The sequence below is a fragment of the Bufo gargarizans genome, chromosome 2 (genome assembly GCF_014858855.1).
Source record: "Bufo gargarizans isolate SCDJY-AF-19 chromosome 2, ASM1485885v1, whole genome shotgun sequence".
Taxonomy (NCBI): domain Eukaryota; kingdom Metazoa; phylum Chordata; class Amphibia; order Anura; family Bufonidae; genus Bufo; species Bufo gargarizans.
This window is the reverse complement of record NC_058081.1, coordinates 295,077,843-295,104,994: the sequence shown is the minus strand read 5'-3', so window position 1 is coordinate 295,104,994 and position 27,152 is coordinate 295,077,843. Positions and strand designations below refer to the sequence as shown.

Below are 27,152 nucleotides of genomic sequence, written 5' to 3'. Positions count from 1 at the left end.
TCCTTACTACACAAACAAGAAAGCATTCATCTGGCCATTTGCTCAAGGGATTTGGAGGGGCTTCTGCATCTCCACTGCATACTGCCATGGTCTGTCGACATCATCTGCGTCGTCTTTGTCATCGCCTTCCAGTTCCTCATGCTCCTCCTGCTCCTCTCCTGTCACTTAGGAAGATAAACCACCTACTTTATAAAAGTGTATAATAGTGTATAAAATTCCTGAGAGTTTATGTCCTCCTCCTCCTCTGCCAATCCATCCTCTTCAGGGCTTAGGTAGCAGTGAGATGTAGACACTGCGTCTTCTGTCCCCTCGCCAATCAGATTTCTCAGCAAAATGTTCTTCCAGTTATCAGTAACTATGGTTCCTATCTCCAATTGGCGAATAGACAGCCAGTGTTCGATTTCTTATTTGATGACCCAAGCAATTTCTCCCTGTTGTGGCTCCGTTCGGCCAGGCTAACAAGGTGCAGAACCGTGTGACAACGCCTAGCTTTGCATAGGTGATATGCTGGAGTACCACTATGAACTGTGCCCAGAGGAGAGGTTGAGGAAACAGTGGAAAATCAGGAGACATAGGAGGATATTGGCGCAGAGATCCCAGCATTACAACACGAAGACAGCATTGCCATCACCTGGCCAAGTTGATAGTGTACCATCCGCAACCACATTTACCCAGTGGGCTGTGAATGAGATATATTGTCCTTGACTATAGTTACAACTCCATACATCAGCTCTGGAGTGAATCCTACCAGAAACTGAGAGGCCCAAGGACTGGCCCACCTTCTGCTCAATGTATGTGTGCAGGGCTGGTACATCTTTTTTGAAAAAGGAATGTCGACTTGGGACTCTCCACCTTGGCTGGGCACAAGCCATCAGTTCTCTGAAATGTGTAGAGTCAACTACATGGAAAGGGAGTAGTACCAGCAACTTAGCCAGGTGCATATTCAGCTTCTGTGCAGTTGGATAAGTACACACATACTGTCTTTTTTTCTCTTTTTGCAATTGTGTTGGTCATAAATTGCTGTTGAAACAAGTGACGAGGAGTAGCAGTACCAGGAGCAATAGACGACATTAAAGTTGATTGGAAGGAACAACAGCTTAAGGCCCCATGCACACAGCCGTTGTTCACAGCCGTGTGCGGGCCGTAGAACCGCGGCCTGGATCCCTCCTGAGAGCAGGAGCGCACGGCGTCACTGGTTGCTATGACGCCGTGCGCTCCCTGCTGCCGACACAGTACAGTAATACACTGGTACGATCTATACCAGTGTATTACTGTACTGTGCCGGCAGCAGGGGGCGCACGGCGTCATAGCAACCAGTGACGCCGTGCGCTCCTGCTCTCAGGAGGGATCCAGGCCGCGGTTCCACGGCCCGCACATGGCTGTGAACAACGGCCGTGTGCATGGGTCCTAATTCTGCAGACGTTGATGAGATCTGACTGCTTGAGAGAGGGTGTGGGCCAGTGGGAGATACAGCGGTTGCTGCATCAAACTGTAAGACTAAATGAGTGGCACAATTTTCCCACGCCACTTTATGGTGACACTCCATGTGCTGATGCAGTGCTGTTATGCCAACATTAGCACCCTGGCCATACCTTACCTTCTGCCCACACATCCTGCTTACAGCCACGCTAACGTCCCCCAGTGACTTGGTGAAAAATTCTCACACTGCTGAGTATGACCTTTTCTCTCCACCACTGCATGATGCCTGCATGCCACTGCTTTTATGAACCTGTGCACTGGTAGTGTGTTTCTCACAAGTAGTCTCCAGAGTAGCCCTCCCATGTTTAAATCCATATCTCCTCACGGCATGCTTCCACCCTGCTGGCTCACAGGCACGCTGCCATCCTGCTGTCTCACGGGCATTCTGGCACCCTTGCCCCGTGATGATGCTCCTTCTTCACCATGCTCCCCCTTCCGATTAGCTACATCATCATCTACACATGCTTGGTCGTTAATTGTGTCACCCTCACCTGTCTCTTGTGCACATCCCTGACCTCTCGCAAAATATACTCCCACCCCACTATCATTTGTAGTTGCAAGCCTAAAGGAGTCCACAGCGGACCTCTCCTCCAAGTCTGAGCTGGCCTGTAACTGCAGACTTGCCTCACAAAGGTCATGCAGTAAAGCGCATAAGAGCTGGCAGCTATCATTGCTTGGCTAACAGAAGGAGCAGCAAAGGCAAGAGGCAGGTTCAGGAAAGGTGAGGGCATAGAAGCAGTTCCTGGACCATGACAACTAAGCATGTTGTCAGAGGAACCCACCGATTATTGGCTGTGTGTATGTGTTGTCACTTGAGATGATGTTAAACAGCTAGAATGTTGGTTGCTGGAAAACAGTGGCAGCTCTGGCCTGTTGCTGTGGCTGCTACAGCCCCATTTTTGCCACTGCCCATTATTTTGGAGGGCTCAGGCAATTGTCTGTTGGTCATAGTATACAGTAACTATATCACCAACATAACGGATTAACTCTGAATGTTGGTGCACTAAAACACGATGCAGATGGTGATATATTACACCTGCCTTTAATACTGAGGCACAGTAATTGTATCGCTACAATAACAGATTAACTCTGAATGTCAGTGCACTAGAACGTGATGCGCGCTGCAATATATTACACCTGCCTTTACTACTGAGGCATTATTTGTTCACTACAATATGCAAATATGTTCATGGCCAAGATTGGAAGAGACTTCCTGTCCTTTCCCCCCATCAAACCTTTTACCTATTACCGTTACATTGATGACATCATAATCATCTGGACTGGATCTGAACAACAACTAAAAACATTCCATGAATGCTTCAATCAGTTTCATCCCATCATCAATTTAACTCTCAACTACTCATTTACTGAAATACGTTTTTTGGACACCATCATCAAGTTACAGAACAATAAAATAGAAACAACTCTTGACCAGAAACCAACTGGCTGCACGCCATACCTCAGATGGGACAGTTTCCACCTCAAACACATAAAAAACTCATCTACAGTCAAGCTTTCAGATACAACCTCATATGTTCAAACTCTGCAGACAGAGATGATCACCTTGGAAACCTCAAAAATAAATGTTTGAATCAGGGATGCCATCCAATTACACTTAGAAATCAGAGAGCCAGAGCCACCAGATTACCAAGGAGTGAGCTCCTAAAATACAAAATAAAACATGAAATTCATCGGGTACCTCTAGTAGTCATCAACAACCCAAATCTGGAAATTCTATAAAGGGTTGCTCAGAGACTACATCCAACATTACAAAAAGATATTTGGGGACCCCCCACTTCTGTGCTACAGTCAGCCCCCTAAGCTCAAAAACATCATTGTCAGAAGCTCACTGTCCTCTCCAACAACAACAGGAGCATTCCCCTGCAAACAGACCAGATGTAAGACCTGTCCATACATAATGACCACTGACAAGATGAAGGTCCCCAATACAGATCAGGACTACAAAATTCCAGGTATGTTCACCTGCACCACATCAAATGTGGTCTATCTGATTGTATGTACCAAATTACCTACTGGAGGTCTCTATGTCGGTGAAACTGGGCCAAAAACTCAGAACAAGAATGAACTCTCATCGCCACACAATAAAAGTAGAAAGGAAAGATTTGCCTGAACCTAAACACTTTTGCAGGCATGACCACAACATCACAGACATGGCAATATATTATGCCTGCCTTTACTACTGGAGGCATACTAATTGTATCACTAAAATAATGGATTTACTCTGAATATCGGTGTACTAGAATATGATGCAAATGGCGATATACTTTCCTTGCAGTCTACCTGCACTTTCCCTTCACTCTCCCTTCACTTTCCCTCTCCACTATTCTTCTAGTAATAATTTTCAACAACATTGTCCCTAGTGCATGAGCACTTGCCATGTCTGTCACTATGCTCAGCTCATGGGATAATGTTGGAGACCGTGCGGAATGAGGGTTTTATAGGGCTGTGACATCACAGGGGATGGATACCTACGGAATTGGCTGGGTGCACGGCATTATGGGCGATCTTGCATTCCTGGGCTTCTTACTTTCACATTATAACACGTGTAGCCACCATTTTGGAAACAACTGATTCATTACCACAAAGCGCAAAGTAAATTGGTTTCATTGCAAATCGACGTTTTCCTAAATTTCTGACCAAATTTCGCTTTGAATGTTTCAATTCACTCAACACTACTTTTTAGTATTTAATAGTGGTTTGCTGCAAACCCCAATCATGATAGAGCCACTGCAAAATCTGCAGTTTGCCACTGTGCAATAATGGCTTAGCTCTCTGTTGCACCATTACTCCTGGTGTGAATAATCGCTTAGAGATTTAAGTAATATACAAATAACAAACAAACAGCGCCTAAGCAGTTCTATTTTTTTCCTAACTTCCACATCATCACTTCTAGAAGATAAACACTGCAGAATGTCATTTTTTCATTTAGCAGGTCACAATTGAGATGCTCATTGAGTTAATCAACCAGCTAATCTGAAAATACTTAATCATGCAAATTATCATTGTGCTCCAAAAATGTCACTACAATAACGCTGCAGAAATAGATGTCACTTATTTGGGAAACAAAGAACGAAGGTTCAGCCTTCTTACATGCAAGACTTTAAATACAACTCTGAGATAAACTATTTATTTTTATTAACACCTTTCTTATAAATTAGATCAGAATTAGTGTTGAGTATGAATATTCGAAAAGCAAATTTTTATCGCGAATATCGCCACGTCGAGAATTCGCAAATATTTAAAATATAGTGCTATATAGACGGTATATCGAATATTTGTCTTTTTTTCCATCTGAAGACATGATTCGTCCGTGCTTCTTGCTTGTCGGCCAATGAGTCATTCAGATGGAAAAAAATGACGAATATTCAAAAGAAATATAATAAATAGCACTATATTCAATATAGTGCTATATATTTGTTTTTACACTATTCATAATTGTTTTCCATCTGAAGTGTTCAGTGTTCAAATATACAAAAAAATACAAAAAAATTTTTTTTTGGGAAGGGGGGGGGGGGTATGCAAGTGTCTAATTTTACGCTGCCCTCATCACTTTTCCAAATGGGGGTATGGCCAAATGATGTCACAAAGAGCTATTGTAGATTTCTGTTTAGGCACACAGACTCCCAGAGAACACAGCTCATCATAAATGTTGTGCATCCTCCGCCAGTGCAGGCGATATAAAGACCGCTGCAGGAAGCGCCTATCTTGATAAATCTCCCCCATAGTTTTGCGTAATTTACTGCTTTAAACCCCTGCTCGCGCTGGATCTCGCTCAATAAATGTTCACACAGAGATAGATGTTAATCACAGGGTGATACGGCTCAGTGGGCTCATAGGAGTGAGCAGAGATTTAAGGCAATACAAAATTGTTTTCCTACAACTTTATAAATGAATTTGCTCACATCCTCCTGCTCTGTACTATGCTGCCTGCAGATACAGTAGTGCAGACTCTTCTATGTGACAGAATTGCTTTAAGAGGTCAGTCCTTTTTTTATTATCTAAGGAGTATTCTGCAAAAATCTGTAGGTTCCATTGGGGTGTGGGGGGGGAATTCTATGGTCTTCTATGATCAGCTAGGTGACTGCCATGGACCCCTTGAAGAGATGGTGCATCGGTGTGTAGCACTGCAGCCACCTAACGGAATGGGGTCGGAGTGAAACTCACAAGTTGCTACAACTATCGCCCCATAGTCACAAGGAATCTAGCAGTGTTGGATTTTTTTAGCGATTCTACAGTTGAGGTTGCAGCAACCTCATTTAGTTGTAGCCCCAGCCGTAAAAAGGAATTTGGAATTGTTCTAAGGGTCATGGGAACGGTACAGAAGAAAAAACAAACACCCCATCCTTCTGTCCTAGAGAGCAAACTTGAGGGGCTAATTTTAAAGGTGTTTTTTAGCCGTTAATATTGATGACCTATCCTCAGGATCAGTTATGAATATCTGATAGGCAGGGATTCGACAGAGGAGGCAGCATTCCATGTGAGTGCTGCCTCCTCTTCATTACACTGCACTTTGTCTCAGATGTGCAGTATAATACAAGTACTCACTCCAATCAAGTGAATGGAGGGAGTACTTGAAATTACACTGCGCTGCCGATCTACAGAAGACAAGGCGTAGTGTAAAGACCAAGAAGCGGTGCTCGCGTGGAGTGTCACCTCCTGGTCTCAGAGATGATCGGCAGAAGTGCCAGGTGCTTAATCCCCGCATAGCAAATGGATGACCTATCCTGAACGGCACCCAGTCAACAGGATCGTACTGTATATTACAAACAGCGTATCTGTCAAGTTAGTTCATGCGCACGCTATGTAAACACATTCAAATTCATCCAAAAAGCATATGTAGTCATCTGGCTGTGTTCAACTGGTTACACTACTCACCAAGATGAAACTCAGGATGAAATATTAGGTAAATTGACGAATAAATTCTTAATAAGACCTGTGGGGTGACATATTAGCATGAACACTCTTGACAGACTGAGAGGTTGAATATAAAGCAGTCAAAATACATCATTGTGAGCTCCTTGCTAACAGACGATATAGGTATAGCTTGAATCCATATAGCATTTACACACATCACTCCCAGCAAAATATTATTAATATTATTTATCAATATTCTAAATGAGCTTAATCTCATTTTCGTATTCATCCCTTGTTTTGACAAAAAAAAAAGACACATCAAACACTGCAGGAAAAATACAGCTTCCATATGTTCTCTAATATCCAAATAGATTTTACTTGTAGCTAAAGTCATTCAGGTAAGAGCCCATGTGTATGGTTGTGTTATTTTGATAGGTATGGAAGGGCCCAAGCTGTACCTCCATATGCCTCTAATTTTATATGGATGCACACAGGTGCTTAAAGGGGTTTTCCCATCTTAGACCATGGAGGCATATCGTTAGGATATGCCCCCATTGTCTGATAGGTGCGGGTCCCACCTCTGGGACCCGCACCTACAAGGAGAACAGAGTCGGGGAGAGTTGAGGCTGGAGGACTTCGGAGTCCGTCCACTACCAGGCGCAGCTCCCCGCCTCTACTATTGAAGTGAATTGGAGCCCACCACACATGCTCGGCCACCACTCCCATTCATTTCTATGGGTCCGACGGAAATAGCCGAGCCAGCTCGGCTATTTTCGGCAGCTCCTTGGAAATGAATGGAGGGCGGCTGCACATGCGCAGTGCGCCCTCCTTAAATTTCTCCGTTCTGTTCTCCTTGTAGGTGCGAGTCCCAGGGGTAGACCCCGCACCTATCAGACAATGGGGGCATATCCTAGCGATATGCCCCCAGTGTCTAAGATGGCATAACCCCTTTAACTGCTAAAGCTGTGTTCATTCCATGGGACTCAGAAACTGATGCCAAAGTGTACCAGTTTGCATTAGTCTGCATTTTATTCCCACTTTTTTTTCATTGAGGTCAGTGGCAGATGTTTTAAAATCTGATGGAAACTGATCTGAATGATCAGTTTTCTTATGCAACTTGGATCATTTACAGAGAAAAAGAAACATATTAAACCCCTCAACATTAATTTCCTTAATATCCTAATACATTAAAGGGGTTGTCCCTTGAAAAATATTCTACATTTTTCAAACCAGCAGCTGGATCTGAATTCTTTTGTAATAACATGTAATTAATCATTTAGTATAACCATTGAACAGTTTCTTCTATTCCTTATTTCTCTGTCCATCTCAGTAACTTTGGTGAGGTGGACGCACATACTCTGTTCCATCCATCTACTGTTAGGGGTTGTCTGGGCTTTTGCTATTGGATAAGTCATCAATATTAGATCAGCGGGGGGTCCGATACCCAGGACCCCCGCTGATTGGCTGCATGAGGAGACGGTGTGCGCTGTGAGCACGTGCCACCTCCCTTCTCTCTTCCAGTTCGCTGCTGCTGTCTATGGCAAAGACCAGTTGAAAGCAGAGGCAGCAGTGGCTGCATTGTATGATGTGTGGTTTACAACGGTATTATAAAACACAGTTCGTACACATGTATCATGGAGAATCTACTGTGCTAATCCGCAGAGACTGCTGCGCTGTTGTAATAAAATGCATGCCATGTAACATTGTGCCTTGCGTGTGCATAAGCCCATTAGAAGGGTGGAGGGCTGAACTTCTTGGAACAGAAAGAAGTCAAGTCAAGTTGCCACAGGCCAATATTTTCTCACACTGGGAATCACAGCCGCATTTAATAGAGGCTTTTGCAGTGTCAGTGATAATCTTGCCGATATACAGCTTATATATCTCAGGACCAGCAAAAGAACAGGGATCAGCTGATTAGCTAAAAGCGCCACTTTGCTATGAAAATGGACTGATTCCACTTTGATAAGCTCCCCAACAAATTGTTCATTTTGATGCAATGCCTTTCATGTGCTGCACTTATTTAAATGAGGAGTGATAAGTAATGCATGACAATCAGCTCGGAGAGAAGACATGCTTGCCGTCAGTTTAGTGTTCTGAAGGAGAAGGTTAATGCTGTTTCTGCAAGTCACACAGTGGGATCTTCTAACTGTACCTTGCACATTTCATGTAATGATCAAAGTCATTTACTCCCATAAATTATGTATTTGCCGGGAAAAAAAAACTCTAACTGTATCCAGATAGTCCCTATAACTAGATAATTAGGCCACCGGAGGCCCCTTTTGCACATCAGAACATTTTATAGTCTGGAGAGAATTCTTACTCTTCATACAAAACTTGTATGAATACTTTATCCTGCAAAAAATGGCCATTCTAATCCTCGAAGAATATGTTACTGCAAAACTAGGAGTGGATCCTCGAAGAAAAGTATAGACTTCTACTTTTCCTGTGGGTTATGCAGGATTTATCTTGTAAAACAATCCATAGCACGGAGAAATACTGCAAGGATTTTGAATTCCCTGCAGCTGCACTTTCCAAGCTTTAGGATGCAAATAGGGGGAGAATATATCAGTAATTCACTAATATGTTGTCATCTTTAGCTACACGAAAAGATGGACCGAAGGTCTACCGTTCCTCACAGGGTCTTCAATAATAAGATCCCCATCCAAAGGGTAACCACCAGCTACATTTTCTGATGGATTTGTTCTATGAGGGTGACTTCTCCCCAACACTGCCCAAGTTGCAAAAATATAAGTAGACATCCAAGTTATTGGGATTTGGACAATCCAACTGTGTGAGGAACAGCTGTAATGACAGAAGTAGAAAATGAGATGGCTTACTTAGCAAAATGGAGATGTGAACAAGACGAATGCCTGAAGCTCGGAATACGACAAACATGATTAAGCAAATGTATTAAATGTTGAAGACAGGGCTTTCATTTCAAGTGGATCTGCCAATTTCCGATTAGTGTACCTGTCAAAAAATGTTAATATTACCCATCTGGCGGGGAAACTTGAAGACCTAATAAAAAAAATTGTACAAGCAAGAAGCTAAATACTGTTGTTATCAATAATCTTTGAAAATATATGCATATACTTCACTTACTGTATATTTTTATAATTTTTTCTGTTATTAATATCATTATTTGTTGTTTCATAAACAAATTAAATAATAGTAAATACAAAAAAAATAATAAACAAAGGGGTTTTCTCACGAAAAATATTCTACATTTTTCAAACCAGCACATGGATCTAAATACTTTTCTAATTTAGTGTAATTAAAAATGTAGTTATTCAATTAACTGCATCTGTAAGGCGCCACCTACTGTTTGTTCTTTTCTTTATTTCTCTGACCACCTCACTTTGGTGGGAGCTGATGTTCAGTTCCATATGACAGTTACAGGGAGAGAGCTGCAGCAGAAAGGACACACTGCGCCCGCTGTGATAGAAAGTTAGCTGCAGCAGAAAAGCTGCCAGCTGGGAATTAATATTGTAGAACATTTGGAGCAATGAAGGGGGAGATTTCTGGATCCAGTTGAGGTACAGGGCTGGTTCCATCTTTGTTAGAAAGAGATTGGCATGTCCTATATGATGTCTGATTTTCATTTCTTTACATTAATCATGGGATAACCCCTTTAAGTGATAATTAGGAAATGACTGCATCTTATGTAGTACAAAACTGTACAACAGCTGTATCACAGCCCTGTACAACTTCTATAGGTGTTCCAGCGCCCACAGCAGTTTGTCTGGTCATGCTGTACTTGCCTCTGACTGTTTCCAAAAGGTTGCTCTGTTGTAATGTTGTAAATGCAGAGAGTCACAGTGGTGGTTTGACTTACAGTGTCATATCACAAAAGTGATGTGTTATTTTATGCCACTTACATAGAAACATAGAATGTGTCGGCAGATAAGAACCATTTGGCCCATCTAGTCTTACCTATATAAAGGGGTTGTCAAGGTTTAGAGCTGACCCTGCACATATCCCCTTCTTCCCCTCCTCAGCCCCTCTGACATGAGCATTGGAGCATTTCATGCTTTTTTACATTTTTACACTGCTAGGCAGAGGCTTCTGCCTAGCAGTGTTCCCAGTGACGTCACTAACACTGATGGACGGGCTTTAGTGCTGCCCTAGCCATTATACAGACTAGGGCAGTGCTAAAGCCCGCCCGTTAGTTCCGATGACGGCTCATTGCTAGGTGGAAGCCTCTCCCTAGCTTACCCATGGATAGCCCGCTACATTACCGGATTTCCAGAAAAAGCCTTTGCCCTGTACGATTTACCGCAGGGCAAGGGAAAGGATCGGGGCTGAGTGGGGGAAGAAGGGGATATGTCTGGGTTCAGCTCTGAACCCGGACAAACCCTTTAATAGAAAAACACTAATGTATGGAATACTGTACATTCATAAAGTAAAATCATCTTATACTTGAAGCACCAGTTTTGCTGACTGCTTTTATCAAAATCATGTTGTATTTTTTAAGGTTTATATGGTTTATACTGTATGCCATCTGTGTGGCTGGTAAAGCTTTTCTTTACTAATAAGACATATCTGCAGTCTCGGGGGATTTTCTTGAGAAGAGCATTTTGATATATTTAATATATAAAATGTTGATGTAATTGTTGGTAGCGGTATTATCTGAGGATTGTATATCAGTATATTCAAATTAATATTCACATGAATGGGAGCTGAGCTGCAGAACTTAACCTCAGCGCTGCCGCAGCACAAAACAGCTGATTGGGGGGTGCCAGGTATTGGACTTCCACCGATCTCATAATGATGACCTATCTGGAAGATAAGTCATCAATATCTGAAGCCCTGAAAACTCCTGTAACTTGCTAGAAAAAAAAGTAATAAAAAGGAGTTACATGTAATTCTCTCTGTTCTGTCTTCCTGATGAATTCCCCGAAATGTATCGATCTTTACAAAGAGTTATTGATGAGAAGAGGCCCCTTAGATATTTTCACCATCTCTACTTAATGCTGCAACAGACCTTGGTGGGCAGGGGGGAATGGCTTGCAAGTGTCTTGAGTTTATCATGCAGACCCCTCTGTGGTGGAGAGAGAACCATATACAGACGTGGACAAAATTGTTGGTACCCTTTGGTCAATGAAAGAAAAAGTCACAATGGTCACAGAAATAACTTTAATCTGACAAAAGTAATAATAAATTAAAATTCTATAAATGTTAACCAATGAAAGTCAGACATTGTTTTTCAACCATGCTTCAACAGAATTATGTAAAAAAATAAACTCATGAAACAGGCATGGACAAAAATGATGGTACCCCTAACTTAATATTTTGTTGCGCAACCTTTTGAGGCAATCACTGCAATCAAACGCTTCCTGTAACTGTCAATGAGACATCTGCACCTCTCAGCAGGTATTTTGGCCCACTCCTCATGAGCAAACTGCTCCAGTTGTGTCCGGTTTGAAGGGTGCCTTTTCCAGACTGCATGTTTCAGCTCCTTCCAAAGATGCTCAATAGGATTGAGGTCAGGGCTCATAGAAGGCCACTTTAGAATAGTCCAATTTTTTCCTCTTAGCCATTCTTGGGTGTTTTTAGCGGTGTGTTTTGGGTCATTGTCCTGTTGCAAGACCCATGACCTGCGACTGAGACCAAGCTTTCTGACACTGGCTAGTACATTTCTCTCTAGAATTCCTTGATAGTCTTGAGATTTCATTGTACCCTGCACAGATTCAAGACACCCTGTGCCAGACGCAGCAAAGCAGCCCCAGAACATAACAGAGCCTCCTCCATGTTTCACAGTAGGGACAGTGTTCTTTTCTTGATATGCTTCATTTTTTCGTCTGTGAACATACAGCTGATGTGCCTTGGCAAAAACTTCGATTTTTGTCTCATCTGTCCACAGGACATTCTCCCAGAAGCTTTGTGGCTTGTCAACATGTAGTTTGGCATATTCCAGTCTTGCTTTTTTATGATTCGTTTTCAACAATGGTGTCCTCCTTGGTCGTCTCCCATGTAGTCCACTTTGGCTCAAACAACGACGGATGGTGCGATCTGACACTGATGTTCCTTGAGCATGAAGTTCACCTTGAATCTCTTTAGAAGTCTTTCTAGGCTCTTTTGTTACCATTCGGATTATCCGTCTCTTAGATTTGTCATCAATTTTCCTCCTGCGGCCACGTCCAGGGAGGTTGGCTACAGTCCCATGGATCTTAAACTTATGAATAATATGTGCAACTGTACTCACAGGAACATCTAGTTGCTTGGAGATGGTCTTATAGCCTTTACCTTTAACATGCTTGTCTATAATTTTCTTTCTGATCTCTTGAGACAGCTCTTTCCTTTGCTTCCTCTGGTCCATGTCGAGTGTGGTACACACCATATCACCAAACAACACAGTGATTACCTGGAGCCATATATATAGGCCCAATGGCTGATTACAAGGTTGTAGACACCTGTGATGCTAATTAGTGGACACACCTTGAATTAACATGTCCCTTTGGTCACATTATGTTCTGTGTTTTCTAGGGGTACCATCATTTTTGTCCATGCCTGTTTCATGAGTTTATTTTTTTACATAATTCTGTTGAAGCATGGTTGAAAAACAATGTCTGACTTTCATTGGTTAACATTTATAGAATTTTAATTTATTATTACTTTTGTCAGATTAAAGTTATTTCTGTGACCATTGTGACTTTTTCTTTCATTGACCAAAGGGTACCAACAATTTTGTCCACGTCTGTATCTCATTTATACCTTTTATATCCTTTGTATAATACTAACTTCAGGTACCACGTAATATAACTTCAGATATCTTTTATATACACTGGATATATACTCTATATCAGTGTTTCCCAACCAGTGTGCCTCCAGCTGTTGCAAAACTACAACTCCCAGTATGCCTTGACAGCCTTTGGCTGTGCGAGCATGCTGGGAGTTGTAGTTTTGCAACAGCTGGAGGCACACTGGTTGGGAAACACTGCTCTATATTCTAACGACTTATTTCATGCATACTACTTGGAACATACTGTAGGTAGATCTGGTGCCCTACTTTATATTTTATATATAGTTTTCTATTCCTTCAACTACCAGCCATGCATTTCATATAATAATTATGCATTTTGCACCTTTTACCATTCTAGTACACTATATAGTGTTGTTCTTAGATCCTTGATTGCAAATGTCTACATTCTTATAACAGTCCTTATGGACATATGATTATCTTAAAGTCCAACAGCTCTGTGAGCAGTGTAACACAAGTGCGGCTGTGGCTTCCCTGGAGGCCGTATTTCCTTGTCCAGTCCTTGGTAAATTCTGCAACAGAGCCAAGGATGTTCATGGAAGAGCTTTCTGAGTGATCAGTTAATAGTGATTTTGCCTTTTTTTAGTTTTATGTATTTATCTCTACATTGTATTAGAAGATTCGAAGATCAGCTCTATACTGGGGCAGTGCTTTTTCTTTTTGGAATAATCATATATACAAACAGGTAGAAGAATACATTGCCTAATGTGAAAGTATTGTAACTGTAGTGTCAGTGTAATGATGTCAATGCCTTCACGCTATAGAATTATTTCCCAGTTATAGTGCATATTAGTGCTATAATTCTGCATAAATACAAACATATTTGGCTGATTTATTGCTTGAATTGTTTTTTACAGCAAGAGAAACTTGGTGACATCTGCTTCTCCCTCCGCTATGTACCCACGGCTGGCAAATTAACAGTTGTTATTCTTGAAGCAAAAAACCTAAAGAAGATGGATGTTGGTGGTTTATCAGGTAAGTGACAAATAGATACATATGTATAAATGTGCATACTTTCAGTTCCATAAGTGCACTGAATATTTATACTGGATTAGAACCACCAAATATAGCATTCCAAGGGGACTGCAATATGTGCGGAAATATATAACAAAACACCAAATCAAAAGTGCACATATGATATTACACAGAAATGTATTAGTAGAACAAATCGTACAACAATGATATCACAGAATGAAATAATTAGCAGCAATACATGAAGGTACTATGACAGTATTAGTTCACCCTGGTCACTCTAGGCCGCATTTTCACATCTACATAGGGTATGCTGTGCCAATAATTATTATACACACATCACTTAAAATCTTATAAAGTACACCTATGTACCCATCTAGCTGTAAATAATATCCCATAAGTAGCCATACCCGTAGCTACTGCAACCGTACAGAGAAAAATCCTGATAAGTTGGAATACTATCCCGTATACCTTGGTAAGGACAAAACAAACACCAATGAATGATGCAAAAAGTAGCATAAGAGAACAATACAGACCAGAGGCCAGGAGAGAACACCAACCCTAGAGGAAGCAAGGAAAAATGCGCGTCAGGGTTGGTGTTCTCTCCTGGCCTCTGGTCTGTATTGTTCTCTTATGCTACTTTTTGCATCATTCATTGGTGTTTGTTTTGTCCTTACCAAGGTATACGGGATAGTATTCCAACTTATCAGGTTAATTCTTGTGGGGATTTTTCTCTGTAAGGTTGCAGTAGCTATGGGTATGGCTACTTATGGGATTTGTGCAATATTATTTGTAGCTAGATGGGTACATAGGTGCACTTTATAAAATTTTAGTGATATGTGTATAATAATTATTGGCACAGCATACCCTATGTAGATATGACAATGCAGACTTGAATGACCAGGGTGAACTAATACTGTCATAGTACCTTCATGTATTGCTGCTAATTATTTTATACTGGGTTAGTCAAAAGTCATAGGCGACCCATTTATTTCAGGAACTAAAGGGGAAATGAAATATCTGAATACCCCAGCAAGTAATGGGTGAGGGGTCCTATCTTATAGGCTATGTCCAGTACATGGCCGCCATATTGAAACCCACCATATTGGATCAAGGGCAAATTGAATACAGCCAAGTGAAGGGGGTGATGTAGCATATAAAAGAAGACCAGAATTTTCTCAGAAATCAATTAGATTTGTAATATCTCTTATGGTTAAAATGTTATCAGCACAGAAAGATGCAACAATAATGATCCCTGTGATGCACAGCTATTTTGCGCATTTAATGTGTTGTCCCTGGTGCTGAAAACAGCTTTTGAATCACAAGAGATATTGCAAATCTGATTGTGGCAATTGATTTCTGAGAAAATTCTGGTCTTCTTTGATATGCTACATGACCCCCCTTCCCATTGGAAAAATTTGCCCTTGATTCAATATGGTGGCTTTTGAGATGGCAGCCATGTTCCAGACATAGCCTGAAAGATAGCCCCCCTCACCCATTACTTACTGGGACATTCAGATATATAATTTTCCCTTTTGTTTCTAAAATCAAATCGTGTCCAGCAACTTTTGACTCAAACTGTACTATTAATTACACTAAAGCTCCACCATGAAACTTCCTTCACAAATTTGTTAAGGAAGAACCTTATATTAAGAGCAAATTTAGAAATTCTCTATTAGAATGGTGTTATTTTTCAGAATCACTCAATTTTAGCTACCGGACCATTTCGAAAATAGCATTGAGGTTTCTTCAGTTGCTCAGCCAGTGCTTCAGCAGAACACAGGCTATTATTTATTGCATTCACCAGAGCAATGAGAAGTGATATAAGGAAATACAACCTCAAGGTTCACAGACAGCAATGCTGACCTGGTTTCATACGCAGCCCTTCAAATCCTGTTCACATCTTATTGCCTCCTCTGGATCCCACCATATTTAGATATATTGCTGAAGTTATTGCTTGTTGTTAAGGTTTAGATTATATAACATGCCTTTGTAGATCTTCATAAGGGTAGCTGCATAGCCTCAAAAGGAGTATAAAACAGTAGTGGAACATTGTATTTGAATATATCTAAGTAATATTATTGCATTATTGTGGTGGAATCGAAAGGAGAGAATAAGATGTGAAAAGCATATGAAGACTAAGGGTATGGCTGCAGTCTGCATGTGGATTTCAGTGCTTAAAGGGGTTGACCAATGTGTATGTAGGATGACAATGTGGCACTTACTAATATAGTCTTTCTTGGTATTCTGGGCCATTGTCTATATTTCATAAGCCATGCCCCCTTGTTTGCCAAGTCTTTTGTCCTGTCCATAAAATGGCTGCTGATGGCCCGTCAGGTGACCAGGCAAATTACTCAGTCTCTTCCATTCAAATGTACCTGCCATCTGCACTTCACTGTTGGGAGTTTAGTCCAGGTGGAGTGTGTTTGAATGACGGGGTCTGAGCGATGTATGATCACATGACTCTCCACTATCAGCGGCCATCTTATGGACAGGAACTCTATGAGGACAGCACAAAAGATTTGCCCAACAAGGGGCCATGACTTAAGAAGTATAGCAAATGGCACACAAAATCAACAAACGCTATATTAGAAAGTATCAAATACCTACACATTGGTAAACAGTAGCCAGAAAGTGGCCAGCCCTTTTAAATGCTGCTGATTTGCTGAAAATGTCACCCTTTGAATTGCAGATTTAAAGCCCATACAGTTCAAGTTATAATATTTGTGGATTTAATCTTGGAAACTTTCTGCTGTGTGTGGATGACATTCTTTGCTACTGCAGTAATTGCCAGGTCCTCTGCCTTTACACCATGTGTGGCTGACCCAGAGTACTTAAGTAAGCCTGGTAGATGGGCTTATATCAGGTCATTTATTAACTACTGTATATGTGGCACGGTTTTACAGTGAGGTCCTAAACAGGGTTGGGGAGTTCCCACCAGCACTGGCTGCAGGAACATTGTATACATTTTATATGTTCAACTGTGAGACTATGCATTGTTCTGTTCTGTATTGCTCCCAGAAAAGCATTTGCTAACATTTAGTGGATAGGTTATTCATTTTGTGCCTGTCCATCATTTATGGCCGCCTGTACTATGTTAATCTAGACCAGACTCCAGTCTATTTTTCACTGCAATGTAGGTAAAGCCATCAAAATATACCTATTCTCATTCTTATAACTTTTTCTATGGCTTTTTGATGGCATGCATTAAAAATGTCTAATTTTATATGTATGTATATATATATATATATATATATATATATATATATATACAAAATATCACAAGGATGTGATCTTTCAAAAGTATGTACAGACTTGCTAAAGAATATTAGTGCCAATTAGGGGTCAGGAACAATCAGTGTTAGGGCTCATGCACACGGCCGTGCCTTGGATCCGCAAAAAATGGATGCCGCCCACGTGCCTTCCGCAATTTGTGGAACGGATCAGGAGGCTCATTATAGAGATGCCTATTCTTGTCCGCAAAATGGACAAGAATAGGACATGTCTCGTAATTTTTGGGGGGTCACAGAACGGAGCAACGGATGCGGACAGCACACAGAGTGCTGTCCGCATCTTTTGCGGACCCATTGAAATGAATGGTTCCATATACGGAATCCAAATACGGTCCGTATACGGAACGCAAAATACTGTCGTGTGCATGAGCCCTTACACTGACTCATACTTAGTGTATGCCATATGACCCTTCATGCCTTTGCTGGCTCCTAGTAGTCAACTACTGTAAGTGAGGGCATACAGTTTGTGGCAAGCTATCTCCCAGTCTTCTGGGATAGCTAAATGTTATGACAGAAACGTACACTTTACTAAAAACTAAAACTTTGCTGAAATGCCCATCTTAAAACTAGACGGGTGAAATTCTGTGTTCTTGCACTGCTCTAGTTACCGCTATGGTTAAGCCCTGTAGACTTTCTTTTCACCTCTGGCAATGCTGTGCAAATATAACTCATAGGAAAATACTGGGCTGGAAAACTTAAAATAAGGATTGATCTTTAAAAATCACATAAAAAATTGAACTTGGCAACAGACATGTATTGATTTGTATTGTTACTGCAGATCAGTAGATATTCCCAAGACTAATACTGGTATAAGCAAGGTTGTGGTGCAGAAACTGAGATGTAATACAATCCAGACAAGGGGCATCAGCATGCTAGAGGCAGGAGTCATTAAGATTGAGAGGTGTTAGAAGGTTGTAGCAACCACTGATGGAGGCAGGATGGACATTCTTGCTTATCTACACTATGCGATCGAATAATCTCCAGCAGAGACTAGAAATGGCTTTTTGCTGTAATAGATCGATATATACATCCATTTAACCCAATACCTCCTAGTTGATATATCTATGTGCTGTAACCGAGTCTGATAATATAGGAATCTTGACATTTGATACATTTTGTGGCTTAGTAAAAATATTTTTTGTTATTATATGCAAATATTTCCATTGCCAATAAGAGAACCTTAGCGCAAAGTGTCATCCTTAAATGTCTTCTCATCCTTTCAGCAATCTCCTTTCACTTCATTGACACGGAATTGGTGTTTACTCCAATTCTTTCTCTCCGAAAGAAATGACAATAGGTTATGTGAATAGTAACTGCTAGCAGTATGACACTGCATTGTTCTTTATCTACTGCCAGATCATGATTACTTTCCGATTTTCTAGTTGACTGAATACCCAAAAGGAAGGTTTGTGTAGAGAGGTATAATTCCCAGGAGAAAACGGAAAACAGTAGACGGTATATTAGTATATATTACTGCATTTATGTAGCCATATGGAAATATAACCTTCAATATAGGAAACTGAGAAGCATATTCTGGTGACAAAATCTGAATTTTACCTTGCAGTCTATTAAAGATAAGATGCTGACATTAGCTGATCATTTTGTGCAGTTCACTTGAGTGTTGTTTTTTTCTTGCAAACTACTTCTGGAATAAGAACTGCAGAAATATGGTTTCCCATCTGCTGGTAAAATAATCTGTGCTTCAGGGAATACTTTTAAATCTTTAATATTAGCATGCAAATAAGCAAGCATATATTTTTGCTTTATTGGTCTATGTTAGGGAATGTATCCATAAAAACTATTTGTAATCAGTTACTGTTTATCCACTTTATATCCACCTTTAGTAAATCAGGCATGACATTCAAGAAGCAATTAGAACTCCAAATGTTGTGTTATGTTGTGTATATTAGATTTTTTTATATTTTGAAGGGAGGGGGGGTTTTTGTTCTAGTGGAAGGGGCATTATCTGTGTGAGATTAGCTGCAAGTGACATATAATGATGTTGCGTTGAATTTACATAAAAAATGGATTCAGCAAATAAAGGTATTTTTGCAAAATGAAACGTTATACAATTGTCTAATATATAGCACTTTGTGGTTCAGTTCTTCACAGTTTTTAGCATATCTATCACTGTGCAGGAGCCTTCATTCATTGATTCCAGAGGGTGAGGATCTGTGCTGGTCATGGCAACATAGATTTTGAAAACTATGAGGAATTGAACCACAAAGTATATTAGACAATTTTTAATTATACAATGATTAAGGGTCCATTCACACGTCCGCATGAATGGGTCCGCATCTGTTCTGCAATATTGCGGAATGGGTGCGGACCCATTCATTTCAATGGGGCAGGTGTCTATGTTTTGCAGATCCGCAATTTGCGGACTGCAAAACATTTGCAGACGTGTGAAGGGACCCTAAATGTTATTTTCTTAACCACTTCCAGACCAGGCCATTTACCCCCTTACTGACCAGGCCTAATTTTGCAAATCTGACATGTATCAGTTTATGTAGTAATAGCTTTGGAACACATTTATTTATCCAAACCATTCTGATATTGTTTTCTCATGACACATTGAACTTTATGATAGTAATAAATTAGAGTAAATATATTTCACCTTTATTTATGAAAAAATCCCAAATTTACAAAAAAATTGTAAAATTTTAAATTTTCAAAATTTCAATTTCTCTGCTTCTAAAAGAAAAAGTGATACCTGATAAATATTTATTACTTAACATTCCCCATATGTCTTTTTTATGCTGGCATCATTTTCTAAATGTCATTTTATTTTTTTAGGACGTTAGAAGGCTTAGAATTTTAGAAACAATTCTTAAAATGTTTAAGAAAATTTTCAAAACCCACTTTTTAAGCACCAGTTCAGGTCTGAAGTCACTTTGTGGGGTTTACATAGTGGAAACACCCCATAAATGATCCCATTATAGAAACTACACCCCTCAAGTTACTCAAAACTGATTTTACAAACTTTGTTGACCCTTCAAGTGTTCCACAAGAATTAAAGGAAAATGGAGATCAAATTTCTAAATTCTACTTTTTTGGCAGATTTTCCATTTTATTCCATTTTTTTATTTAACACATTGAGGGTAAACAGCCAAACAAAACTCAATATTTATTACCCTGATTCTGTGGTTTAGAGAAGCACCCCACATGTGGTCATAAACTGATGTGAGGGCACAAGGCAGGGTGCAGAAGAAAAGGAAGGCAGATTTTGCTGAACTGGTTTTTAGATGCCATGTCCCATTTGAAGCCCCCCTGATGCACCCGTACAGTAGAAACTCCCAAAAAAATACTCCATTTTGGAAACCAGGGGATAAGGTGCCAGTTTAAGTGGTACTATTTTGAGGTACATATGATTGTTAATTGTTCTCTATTACGTTTTTTGTAAGGCAAGGTAACCAAAAAATCTGATCTGGTAGATTATGTGCTATTTTTTTAGAGCAGGTTGACGCAGACACAATGATATCAAATATGTCTACTTTCTTTGTTTCAGTGTTACATAATAAAACATTTTTGAAAAAAATTATGTTATTTGTGTCTCTATTTTCTGAACGTCATTTTTTTTTTATTTTTCTGCCGATCGTCTTGTGCTGGGGGTCGTTTTTTGCAGGAAGAGTTTGCTTTTTTTGGTACCATTTTTGGGTACATATGATTTTTTGATCATTCATTATTACACTTTATGGGGCAAGGTGACCCAAAAATTGTTTGTTTTAGGACAGTTTTTATTTAATTACTTTACAGCATTCACCTGAGGAGTCAGGTCACATGATATTTTTATAGAGCAGATCGCTACAAATGTGGCAATACCTAATATGTATACTTTTTATTACTTATTTAAGTTTTATACAATAATAGCATTTTTTTAACCAAAAAAATGATGTTTTAGTGTCTCCCTTGTCTGAGAGGCATCGTTTTTTTTTATTTTTTGACCGATTGTCTTAGGTAGGGTCTCATTTTTTGTGGCATGAGGTGACAGTTTGAGTGGTCCTATTTTGGTGCGCATATGCCTTTTTGATTGTTTGGTGTTGCAATTTTTGTGATGTAAGGTGACAAAAAATAGCTTTTTTTGTTACTGTTTTTATTTTTTACGGTGTTTACCTGAGGGGTTAGGTAATGTGATATTTTTGAAGAGCTGGTTGTGGCATGCGGCAATACCTAATTTGTATACTTTTTTTATTTATTTAACCTTAACACAATAATAGCATTTTTTAAACAAAAAAAATGTTTTAATGTATCCATGTTCTGAGAGCTATATTTTTTTAATTTTTATTAGCGATTTTCTTATGTAGGGGCTAATTTTTTGCAGGAAGAAGTGACTGTTTTATTGGTAACATTTTGTCGGACATATGCCTTTTTCATCACTTGGTGTTGAACTTTTTTTTTTTACAGTTATTATTTAATTTTTTTATGGTGTTTATCGTATGGGGTGGATCATGTGATTTATTTATAGAGCTGGCCATCAAAGATGCGGCAATACAAAATATGTCTATTTTATTTCTATTTTGATTTTTTTTTTAAATGACTTAATTGGGGGTATTTTTTTTACATGTGAAACCTTTTTTTTTCTAAAACACTTGATTTTTTTATTTTACACTATTCCATCCCCCATAAGGTCATACAAGACCTCTGCAGGACATTTAACTTTTTGTTTTACTATTAATTTCTCCTATAACTGGGGCTGACATTGTAGCCCCAGTAACAGGGAAAATACAGCCCCCAGAGAGGCTGTACAGCATAATACTGCACTGTACAGCCTCAGTGCAGGGCTGATCAAAGTCTGTGGAAGACCCGACAGCTCCTGCACTCTCCCGGCCCCGGCGGTCACATGACCACCGGGCCAGGGCATGATCTGTATACGTAGTGCTCGTTGATCGTGCAGCTGCAGAGCGGGGGGGGGGGCCACTATCAGTGACAGCAGGGTACCCCAGAGAGAAGGCAGGGACAGTTCCCAGCCTTTTCTCTGGGGTACCCTGCTGCAGCTGCCAGCTCTGAATGGACATTCTAAAACATCCATTCAGAGATGAACAACCACCCATAGGATGTTTATAGTCTATGGGCGTTCATAAAGTAGTTAAAGCTGAAAAACGTTATTAAAGACCTAAGATGGCTCTGAATTTACAGTCCTGTTAACCAGATCAGATGGTAGCTACAAAGAGTGTCTCTGGTTCTAGACGACCTAGCACCTCCATGCATTCCGTGATCGCATTTAAATGAGAACTGTTACTGTAATATTGAACAATCTATATGCTTCCCAATAGATGATGGCACTGCTTACCTGTGTGTCCAGAGATTCTCCCAGTCTCGCAACAATTTCCATATGTAGAGAACAAACACAAAGGGGTTTGCCAGGCTCCGGATATTGATGACCTCTCCTCAGGATTAATATTCAATTGGCAATGGTCCAACACTGTCACCGATTAGCTGTTGCCTGCAGCCTTCTGGAATTTGAACTAGCTCTTGAATAAAACAGGAAGCACAGCACTGTTCAAAGTGCAGTGGCCATGTTGGGTTACTGCAGCTTAGCTCCCATTGAAGAGAATAGACGCTGAGCTTGAGTTACTACACATTGAACAGAGCTGTGGTTCCCGTTTCATTCAAATAGCTTGTTCCAAACTTCAGAGGCTGCAGGGAACAGCTGATCAGTGGTGGTCATCAATATCCAAATTCTGGAAAACCCCTGCAAATGCAAAATCTGCCTTAATATAAATATATTTCAATATAAAAATCCATCTTAGTGACTTCAAATGTCCAAAATTACAGCTGTGTCTGTAATACAGCCTTAAAAGTCCATACTTAGTTTATGATGCAGGTGAAAGACTAGGGTGTCCACACGCGTGGCAGTGTTTCAGGGACCATATCCCCTTTCTCAAGCTTCTGAAAGGCAACCACCGTTTTAAAATAGTTTTTAATTTTCCCAGTTTACAAAGGTTTAAAGGCTGGTGTTGTATCATTTAGAAGTTAGAAGAATACTAGGGATGAGCGAACCTGAACTGTATAGTTCGGGTTCGTACCGAATTTTGGGGTGTCCGTGACACGGACCCGAACCCGGACATTTTCGTAAAAGTCCGGGTTCGGGTTCGGTGTTCGTCGCCTTCTTGGCGCTTTTTGAAAGGCTGCAAAGCAGCCAATCAACAAGCGTCATACTACTTGCCCCAAGAGGCCGTCACAGCCATGCCTACTATTGGCATGGCTGTGATTGGCCAGAGCACCATGTGACCCAGCCTCTATTTAAGCTGGAGTCACGTAGCGCCGCACGTCACTCTGCTCTGATCAGCATAGGGAGAGGTTGCAGCCGCGACGTTAGGGCGAGATTAGGCAGTGATTAACTCCTCCAAAGGACTTCATTTAGAGATCGATCTGCAGCTGTGGATGATTGAACTGCTGCTATTGAATTGCTCACTGTTTTTAGGCTGCCCAGAGCGTTTTTCAGTCACTTTTTTCTGGGGTGATCGGCGGCCATTTTGTGTCTTGTGGTGTGCCAGCACAAGCTGCCACCAAGTGCATTTAACCCTCAATGGTGTGGTTGTTTTTTGGCTAAATCCTACATCAGGGTGAAGCTGTCACACCAAGTGCATTTAACCAGCAATAGTCTGGTTATTTTTTGGCCATATACTACATCAGGGGCAAGCTGAGCCTGTCACCAAGTGCATTTAACCCTCAATGGTGTGGTTGTTTTTTGGCTAAATCCTACATCAGGGTGAAGCTGTCACACCAAGTGCATTTAACCAGCAATAGTCTGTTTATTTTTTGGCCATATACTACATCAGGAGCAAGCTGTCACCAAGTGCATTTAACCCTCAATGGTGTGGTTGTTTTTTGGCTAAATCCTACATCAGGGTGAAGCTGTCACACCAAGTGCATTTAACCAGCAATAGTCTGTTTATTTTTTGGCCATATACTACATCAGGGGCAAGCTGCGCCTGTCACCAAGTGCATTTAACCCTCAGTAGTGTGGTTGGTCAAGCTGTCACACCAAGTGCATTTAACCATCAATAGTGTGGTTATTTATTGGCCATATCCCAGTCTAATTCTGTCAGTAAACGTATACCTGTCACCCAGCGTCTAAATACTAGGCCTCAAGTTTATATCCAGCTAAATCTGTCGTTACTGGTGTGGCTGGTCAAGTTATTTAGTGTCCGTCAAAGCACATTTTTTGTTCTGGGTTGAAATACAATTCCCAATTTAGCAATTTCCTAATTTTGTGGTTTCTGCTGTATCAGGCCTACTTTAAATTTATCCCTAAAAGGGTATATCAGATTCAAGGTGCACATAGGGTCATTCTGAATAACTTCACATACACGCTACTGTGCATTTCCAAGTCTAATTCTGTCAGTAAACCTATACCTGTCACCCAGCGCCTAAATACTAGGCCTCAAATTTATATCCAGCTAAATCTGTCGTTACTGCTGTACTGTTGTGGCTGGTCAAGTTATTTAGTGTCCGTCAAAGCTCAGTTTTTGTTCTGGGTTGAAATACAATTCCCAATTTAGCAATTTCCTAATTTAGTGGTTTCTGCTGTATCAGGCCTACTTTAAATTTATCCCTAAAAGGGTATATCAGATTCAAGGTGCACATAGGGTCATACTGAATAACTTCACACACACGCTACTGTGCATTTCCAAGTCTAATTCTGTCAGTAAACCTATACCTGTCACCCAGCGCCTAAATACTAGGCCTCAAATTTATATCCAGCTAAATCTGTCGTTACTGCTGTACTGTTGTGGCTGGTCAAGTTATTTAGTGTCCGTCAAAGCACAGTTTTTGTTCTGGGTTGAAATACAATTCCCAATTTAGCAATTTCCTAATTTAGTGGTTTCTGCTGTATCAGGCCTACTTTAAATTTATCCCTAAAAGGGTATATCAGATTCAAGGTGCACATAGGGTCATTCTGAATAACTTCACACACACGCTACTGTGCATTTCCAAGTCTAATTCTGTCAGTAAACCTATACCTGTCACCCATTTATATTCAGCTAAATCTGTGGTTACTGCTGTGCCTGTATTAGTGTAATACGGTACCTAAATAGATAGCCAGATAGTGTTAGGTGTCTGTAAAAAAAGGCCTGAATTTGAATTCAATACATTGGGCCAAATAATATTTTTGTTGTTGTGGTGAACGATAACAATGAGGAAAACATCTAGTAAAGGACGCGGACATGGTCGTGGTGGTGTTAGTGGACCCTCTGGTGCTGGGAGAGGACGTGGCCGTTCTGCCACAGCCACACGTCCTAGTGTACCAACTACCTCAGGTCCCAGTAGCCGCCATAATTTACTGCGATATTTGGTGGGGCCCAATGCCGTTCTAAGGATGGTAAGGCCTGAGCAGGTACAGGCATTAGTCAATTGGGTGGTCGACAGTGGATCCAGCACGTTCACATTATCTCCCACCCAGTCTTCTGCAGAAAGCGCACAGATGGCGCCTGAAAACCAAGCCCATCAGTCTGTCACATCACCCCCATGCATACCAGGGAAACTGTCTGGGCCTCAAGTTATGCAGCAGTCTCTTATGCTGTTTGAAGACTCCGCTGGCAGGGTTTCCCAAGGGCATCCACCCAGCCCTTCCCCAGCGGTGGAAGACATAGAATGCACTGACGCACAACCACTTATGTTTCCTGATGATGAGGACATGGGAATACCACCTCAACACAGGTGCCAACTGCTGCGTCTTTCTGCAGTGTGCAGACTGAACAGGAGGTCAGGGATCAAAACTGGGTGGAAGACGATGCAGGGGACGATGAGGTCCTAGACCCCACATGGAATGAAGGTCGTGCCACTGACTTTCACAGTTCGGAGGAAGAGGCAGTGGTGAGACCGAGCCAACAGCGTAGCAAAAGAGGGAGCAGTGGGCAAAAGCAGAACACCCGCCGCCAAGAGACTCCGCCTGCTACTGACCGCCGCCATCTGGGACCGAGCACCCCAAAGGCAGTTTCAAGGAGTTCCCTGGCATGGCACTTCTTCAAACAATGTGCTGACGACAAGACCCGAGTGGTTTGCACGCTATGCCATCAGAGCCTGAAGCGAGGCATTAACGTTCTGAACCTTAGCACAACCTGCATGACCAGGCACCTGCATGCAAAGCATGAACTGCAGTGGAGTAAACACCTTAAAAACAAGGAACTCACTCAGGCTCCCCCTGCTACCTCTTCTGCTGCTGCCGCCTCGGCCTCTTCTGCTGCTGCCGCCTCGGCCTCTTCCTCCGCCTCTGGAGGAACGTTGGCACCTGCCGCCCAGCAAACAGGGGATGTACCACCAACACCACCACCACCTCCGTCACCAAGCATCTCAACCATGTCAAACGGCAGCGTTCAGCTCTCCATCTCGCAAACATTTGAGAGAAAGCGTAAATTCCCACCTAGCCACCCTCGATCCCTGGCCCTGAATGCCAGCATTTCTAAACTACTGGCCTATGAAATGCTGTCATTTAGGCTGGTGGACACAGACAGCTTCAAACAGCTCATGTCGCTTGCTGTCCCACAGTATGTTGTTCCCAGCCGCCACTACTTCTCCAAGAGAGCCGTGCCTTCCCTGCACAACCAAGTATCCGATAAAATCAAGTGTGCACTGCGCAACGCCATCTGTGGCAAGGTCCACCTAACCACAGATACGTGGACCAGTAAGCACGGCCAGGGACGCTATATCTCCCTAACTGCACACTGGGTAAATGTAGTGGCAGCTGGGCCCCAGGCGGAGAGCTGTTTGGCGCACGTCCTTCCGCCGCCAAGGATCACAGAGCAACATTCTTTGCCTCCTGTTGCCAC

General features: G+C 41.3%; 1 protein-coding gene across 1 annotated transcript in view; it reads left to right on the top strand.

Moving 5' to 3' along the window:
- Positions 1-27,152, top strand: part of SYT1 (synaptotagmin 1) — a 361,940-nt gene that overhangs the window by 256,721 nt on the left and 78,067 nt on the right. The window contains exon 7 of the mRNA XM_044277107.1: positions 13,972-14,089. Within this exon, the coding sequence (XP_044133042.1) occupies positions 13,972-14,089 (118 nt within the window). The remainder of the gene's footprint in view (positions 1-13,971; positions 14,090-27,152) is intronic.